The 7,446-nt window shown below is 39.7% G+C and overlaps 1 protein-coding gene across 1 annotated transcript in view; it reads right to left on the bottom strand.

Moving 5' to 3' along the window:
- Positions 1–7,446, bottom strand: part of Khdrbs1 (KH RNA binding domain containing, signal transduction associated 1) — a 30,859-nt gene that overhangs the window by 3,245 nt on the left and 20,168 nt on the right. Inside the window, exons 4-8 of the mRNA XM_005353176.2 lie at positions 7,014–7,160; positions 4,109–4,242; positions 2,565–2,766; positions 2,090–2,157; positions 891–949 (exon numbers count right to left, since the gene is read on the bottom strand). Of these exons, the coding sequence (XP_005353233.1) occupies positions 891–949; positions 2,090–2,157; positions 2,565–2,766; positions 4,109–4,242; positions 7,014–7,160 (610 nt within the window). The remainder of the gene's footprint in view (positions 1–890; positions 950–2,089; positions 2,158–2,564; positions 2,767–4,108; positions 4,243–7,013; positions 7,161–7,446) is intronic.

The following is a 7,446-nucleotide window of genomic DNA, read 5'->3' as shown; positions in this document are numbered from 1 at the left end:
AGTTAGCAGCTAAAACCCCTCAGAATTCTTCAGGGATGCAGAAGCCCTATGTTTATGAAGGCTGCTCTCACTGCATACAAATATCCTCAGAGACCCATTAGCACAAAGCCATAATTAGCTCTTAAAGACACAACTGAGCAATGTGGTTTCAACCAAGCTGGGAAGTCAGCTTGAGTTTTGCTATCTTCCCAGCCTGAACTGCTTTATGCGATCAGTAACTGAACTGAGGTCTGGGGATGAAGCTCAGGTGATAGGAATATTTGTCTAGCAGACAAGAAGTATTGAGTTCCATCCCTAGATATCCCATAAAACCAGACATGGTAGAACAAAAACTGTAATCCCAGCAGAGGAAGAAATTTGACTTAAGACATCTTCCAACTAGGAAGGAGTTTGGTGCTACTACTGATGTGACTTAGCTCCTCTGAAGTCTCTAATTTGATTCTAACCAGTACTACTTTGCCTTCTAATCTGCTTTAACAAGCTGCTTTCAGCTGGTATTTTCTTCTACGCTTAGTATTTTCAGTAAATTTATTTTTTTTAAGATGAGGGAGGGGCAGGAGAGTAGAGTTAGACAAGTAAGTTCTTCTATCTCTCAACATGACCACGGCTTTAGTAGCAAAAGGTCCAAAACCAGCTCTGGGTTAGGCATGTCCTACCTAACAGAAACCAGCATCCCCTGAGAAGTATACCAATCCAGCTAAGATAGAGCTGAGTCCAAGACACGTAGCACCATAAAACTTAAGAACTCTTTAAAGTTCCATTTACCAATGCGGCAAGCTTCTACTGTTCCTTAGGTGTGACTGCCTGCCTGACTTCCAAGAACCCATCAGCCAGTATTTTTCTAGACACTTACTTGTACATTTTACCCCAGCACAGAAATAAAAACATACCATAAGCTTCATAAGAATCTTGAACCTCCCCATGTCCATAGTCATAATATTCTGACTCCCTGGAAAGCCAAAAAAAAAACCAGAACATTAAAAACTTTGGTTTTAGCATTCTTTCAAATATTCCATATCTGGTGAGTTTATAATCTATAAAATAGGGGGAAATATATGTTCTGTCCCACCCCTAACCACCCCAATATTTAAAAAACATGCATAAACCATGTATTTACCAAAAAGTCTGGTTAAGTATAGCAAGAAGAAAACCAAACTCTAAATCAGATTCTTGTAATATAATGATTATATATGTATTCATATAGCTCACCGGAAGAGTATTAGAAAAGGTCTGTTTTGTGCCTACAATAGATGCCTGAGGCAAGCAGGATGCATGTATGTACGTATATATACATATGTGTATATATATATGTGTGTGTATATATATATATACTGAAAGCTGTGTTTTAAAGGAATTAAAAACAAAAACAAAACACCTAGGATAAGTTTCTAGCTTGCTCTTAAGACTAAATGTATCTCCAATGTGGGTGGGGTGAGTTGATTTGTCTGTAATGAGACAAAGCCTCCTGCATCCCAGGCTGTTCTTGAACTCATGGTCCCATGCTGAAAGAAAACTAAGGACTTCACACATGCAAGGCAGACACAGCCTACCAACCAACTGAGCTACTTCCTCCCATAATTAAGAAATTATTTCTTTAAAAAAAATATTTATTTATTTATTTATTTATTTATTTATTTATTTACTATGTGTACAATATTCTTTCTGCATGTATGCCTGAAGGCCAGAAGAGGGCACCAGACCTCATTACAGATGGTTGTGAGCCACCATGTGGTTGCTGGGAATTGAACTCAGGACCTTTGGAAGAGCAGGCAATGCTCTTAACCGCTGAGCCATCTCTCCAGCCCCGAAATTATTATTTCTTAATGAAAGAATTATTTAATGGCATTTTCTCAATGCTTCTATATAGCCATAGCTCAGGAATTTTTCATTAGCCCCAAATCCTAAACTATTTTATAAAATGCAGTTATTCAAATTTGCAGGCCCACCTATATGCCTTCAAGTTGTCAAAAGCAGAGACAATACAATACCTTCAAAATGTTAAGTCAGACTACTCTAGAGCTCGGTATTTGCCCAAATCTTTAGTTCCTCCAACTCCACCCACCATCTATATAGTATACTACCGACTCACCCTTGGCTCTGGCTGTAATAGCCTTCATATCCTTCATAACTCTGTTCTGCATATGTATCATCATATCCCTGTAACAAATAAATTAGGTCAGAATTACATGTAATAGAGAAGATAATTACAACCCATTGGGAGGGGGGATCATGAGCTTCTGAATGAAAAGGCCATAAAAATTTTCTCAAAAATATTAAGATCCACTGCAGAAGAGTGAAAAAAGACAAAACAAAAATCAAATGTAATTTAGCATTACAAACAACAATCTTAGTAAAAATCTGTATGTCAAACCACAACTTCTCATTTACCTTATATAGAGATAGCAATAATGAGAGCAAAATAGAAGAAAAATCATCTCATAGTTCAAAATCAATGTAACAAGAATGCAGGTACTGTTTTCTACCTACACACCTGGATAAGACACTCAACTTTCCCTGGCAACCTAGGTATAGAGGAAATGATACATTGTTCAAAACATTCTTACATAGTCTTCGTAAGTTTCTGGTGCAGGTGGTGGAGGTAAAGGTATTCTCTGGATGCCTGCGGTCCTAGCTCTTGGTGTTGGGGCACCTCTCACAGTGGGTGGGGGTGGTACTCCTCGAGTCACAGTGGCACCTCTGGTAATGGAACCTCTCACTGGGGTTCCACGAACCAAAGCCCCTCGAGGTGGTCCAACACCACGACCTCTACAAAAAGAAAATTTGTATTAATTTGATCTTTTAATAATCAAGTCATATTCATGTTCAGGGTTGTTCACAAATTCTGGAGCTAAAAAGATTTCATACTTTACACATACTTGCTCACTTATTTGAGATAAGGTATCCCTTGCTAGCCGGGCGGTGGTGGCGCACGCCTTTAATCCCAGCACTTGGGAGGCAGAGGCAGGCGGATCTCTGTGAGTTCGAGACCAGCCTGGTCTACAAGAGCTAGTTCCGGGACAAGCTCCAAAACCACAGGGAAACCCTGTCTCCAAAAAAAAAAAAAAAAAAAAAAAAAAGGTATCTCTTGCTGCTCTGGCTAGCCTAGAACTCATACAAATCCACCTGGCAATGCCTCTAGAGTGCTGGGATTAAAGGTATATGCCAGCTAATTTATATTTCTTAAAGGGAGGCTCTGTGGCCACACTTGATAAGACAAAGACTGTATCTCTTGCTTTGACCTTTTTACTTTTCCTTTCCTTTTTGGGGGATAGGGTTTCATATAACCCAGTATGGTGTTGAACAAACTATGTAGCTGAATATGACTTTCTTGCACTTCTAACTTTTAGCATTTACTGCCCAGGTACTGGAAATACAACGGTGTTTCACCACAGCCTATTTGTGAAGTACAAGGGATCAAACCCAGAGATTTGTGTATGCTAGGCAGTCTACAAACGAGGCACATCTCCAACCCTCAACTAGACTTTAAAGCACAGAATAATATACATGAAAGAGAACCTAAACTAGCAGATTCTCTGGGTGCAATAGTAGATCACAGTACCTCAGGCAAGTCTAGACTATTCTGAAGTCATACCAGATAGCAAGGTTTGGTGGCTTATGACTTTAGTCACAGCACATGGGAGGCAGAAATAGGAGATCTCTCTTAAGTTTCAGACTGGCATGGTCTACATAGCAAGTTCCATGTTAGTGAGGGCTACATAGGACTACATAGTGAAAAAAACAACTAGGGGGCCAGTGAGATGGCTTCGTGGGTAAGCACACAGCTGATTAAGACTGACAACCTGAGTTCAATCCCTAAGACCCACATGATAGGACTCCTATTCCTTGTCCTCTAACTTCCACACCTACATATGAATCCCCAAAGCTCACAAATAAATACATACATTTTTTTTTAATGCTAGCACTGTTCAAAATTAGAAGCTCCAACGTTTCAGTAGCACTGTAACACTTATCTATGGTCAAACTGCTAAGATCCAGAATTCTATACTTGATATACCATACAAACCCTGACGCCTCCTGATCTAGATAGAGCTAAGAAGACTACCAGCAGTCACAATTATATTTCCTTTTCAACTATTTTTTTTTTTACCTGGGAACAGGTGGAGGAGGCGGGGCAGCTCCTCGTCCTCTCACTGGTACCCCACGACCACGAGAGGGTTCAGGAACTCCATTCAAGTAGGACAATTCTAGAAACTGCTCCTGGCAGATATCATCCATCATATCCTGGGAATTAAAGACAGCAAAGAATGTGTAACATCTTCTAAAACTCATGTGGTCCACATGAGCCTTAGATCTTAAGAACACCCTTGACTCCCAACACTCTCAGAGGCAGACTGTGGATCTCTGTGAGAACCATATAGTTTTTAGTTCTGGGACAGCATGAGTTATATATTGAGTCTCTGTCTCAAAATACCACCAGAAAAAGAACAGTATTAAAAGCCTAGGTGATGTCTCAAGTCAAGTAATTAGTTCTCTGAAGTCAAATTATACTGTTACTTCTTTGAGGAAGATGTGGACAACAGATCCTTACTGACAGACGAGGCTCTTCAGAAAGTAGTTCCCTTGATCACTTCTTTTCTCTATATATACAAAAACTTTCTCTTAAGTCAAAAAAACAACCTATTGCTTGGAATATTCTCACACATACATTCTTTGTAAGCAGTTACTTTTCCTAGAATAACAGAAGCCACCATTAATGAGGATCTAGGTACGGGGTGCTATATAATAAGTTTTGAATTTTTTATTTAACTGTCAAGATGATCCTGCCAACATTGTCTCACGGTATAATTTGGAACTCTGATTCTTACAAGACACAAAGGAGAGGGGTACAACTAGGTGGTAGAAGGGATGCCTAGTGTCCACACAAAGCCCTGAGTAAAATTCCTAATGCTGCCACAAAAGGGAGGAAGGGGAGGACCTTCTTTTTCTAATGTTGCCTAACCACACCTTTTCCTCTAAAATGTAGCTTTCCACTTAAGATTGAGATTTTCAAGAGCCATTGCGTGTACATGAATGTGGAATCAGAGGTTCATTTTCTCAATTGCTTCTCCACTTTATTCAGACAAGGTCTCTCACTGAATCTGGAGCTCATTCACTCACTGGGCTAGACTGACTAAGCTCCACAGATATTCCTGTCTCCCCAGCAATGTGATGTATGCTCTACCATGACAAGCTCTCATATTGGTGCTTGGGGATCCAACCCAGATTCATAAGCTTGATCACAAGTGTTTTATGAACTGAGTTTATCTCCCCAACCTCAAGAGCCATTTTTCTATCTTTAGACCCAAGCGCAATTTATTACTCATCTACTACTTAACATTTGGGGTAAACAAGCAGCCCATATCTTAGAAAAGTGAAATTAGCTGGGTGGTGGTGGCGCACGTCTTTAATCCCAGCACTTGGGAAACAGAAAAAATCTGATATCAATGAATTCAAGGCCAGCCTGGTCTACAAAGCGAGTTCCAGGACTGTTACCCAGAAAAAAATCTGTCTCAACAACTCTCCCACACACACCTCCAAAGAAAAGAAAAAAGAAAAGTGAAATAAAAAGTTATTCAAGAAAAGCCAGGCATGGTGGCACATGCCTTTAATCCCAGTACTTGGGAGGTAGAGACTAGCATTATCTGCGAGTCTGAGACTAGCTTGGTCTACAGAGTGAGCTCCAGGACAGTCAGGGCTACAGAGAAACCCTGTGTTGGAAACCAAAACAAATAAAGCAAAAGTGACATAGTTAGTAGAGCAATGTCTCCTACAACTCTCTACTTTCCTCAGCCTTATACATTTTTGCCACTTAAGACTGGATAGACTCAATGCTCAGGTATCTCCAACTGTCACATTTGTTAAATAATAAGATAAATTTCAGTCTACTATAAAGTATTTAGTAAATATAAATGAGTTGGGGGGAGGCTGGAGAATTAGCTCAGTTGATAGAGTGCTTGCCTACAACATACATGAACAAGCCCTGGGTTAGATCCCTAACACACCAAATCAGGTGTGGCAGTGCACACCTTTAATAGCAAATCAGAGGCATGAAGATCAATGAATTCAAGGGTACCCTTGGCAACATAGCAAATTCAAGGCCAGGCTGGGCAACATTAAAGGTTCTCAACAAAACAAATAAAAAAACAAAACAAAACAGTGTTTTGTTAAGACTGGAGTCCTATTCTCAAGACACTTTCTTCTACATTTGTAAAAACTCTAAAATCAGGAGGGCAGGGAATTCCCAAACATTCTAGAACAGTTCAGACAACTGATACTTAACCTGTATTACAATCAAGTGACACTTTCACACACTATTAGCTTGTACTATAATCAGGTGACACTATTATAAACAATTTTCTAAGTATGGTGGGTCACATCTTTAATCCCACTAATTGGGAGGCAGAGGCAGATAGATTTCTGCAAGTTAGGGACCAGCCTGGTCTACACAGTGAGTTTCAGGTGAGGCAGAAATACATAGTGAGACCCTGTCTCAAATAAACAATTAAGAAAGAAAATTTCCATATCATCCAATAGTCATGCATGTAACATGGTATCTTCTAAACCGGACTCTGGGGGGGGGGGAGACCCTCCACCAAAAGAACCCTTCAGTGAGCCACATTAGAACAATGAATGCTATAAACTTTCTGTTGTCAACTCTAGATTCAAAATTCTAGCACACAAATTTGCAGATTTACCTTAAGTCATTTTCCTAATATCATGTCTCCTGGTTCCACAGTAGTACCAAAATACTAAACTGAATAAAGACCTTATTAAATCTTTGTTAAACAGACTGTAAACACCTTAGGGACCCAAAATATTGACAATAGATAACAGTACACATTAATGAAACAAGTAGGCTTTGGAAAACAGTGCTTTGAGAATGAGGTATAAGTAGTGGGAAAACCTCAGAAAAATGAACCAAACTACAGACCCTAGTCAGGAACCCTGGCTTTCTCAACAGTATGATCCTGTTTCTTCCTTGCTCAGATAATAAAGAATATGCATTTCCTTACTGGTACTAGAAATTTCTTGACTTCTTCCATGGCATGGGCCATCAGAGCATAAGCCTCACATGGGGGTCCAAAGACTTCAATGAAGACATGCAGATCCATATTTAAATGGGCATATTTGGGGTCTCCACCCTTGCGAAGCTCTTCCTCCTATGGAAAAATGCAAAGTAATATCAAATCATATACAGACTAAAAGAAAACAACACCTTTAACACTAGGTCAAAGGGACAGTCAGAAATAATATGAAAAAACAAACAAACAAAAAAACCCTGAAATCCTAAGAAGGAAGGTAAATCAAGTCCTGGAAACTGAAACTTACAGTACCAGCTAAAACTATACTTGGTTAGCTGGGTGATGGCAGCACACCTTTAATCCCAGTACTCAGGAGGCAGAGGAAGACAGATCTCTGTGAGTTCGATGCCAGTCTGGTCTACAG

This window comes from Microtus ochrogaster, chromosome 10 (assembly GCF_000317375.1).
Source record: "Microtus ochrogaster isolate Prairie Vole_2 chromosome 10, MicOch1.0, whole genome shotgun sequence".
NCBI classification, from domain to species: domain Eukaryota; kingdom Metazoa; phylum Chordata; class Mammalia; order Rodentia; family Cricetidae; genus Microtus; species Microtus ochrogaster.
The sequence above is the reverse complement of the archived record's forward strand: the minus strand, read 5'-3'. Positions and strand labels throughout refer to the sequence as shown.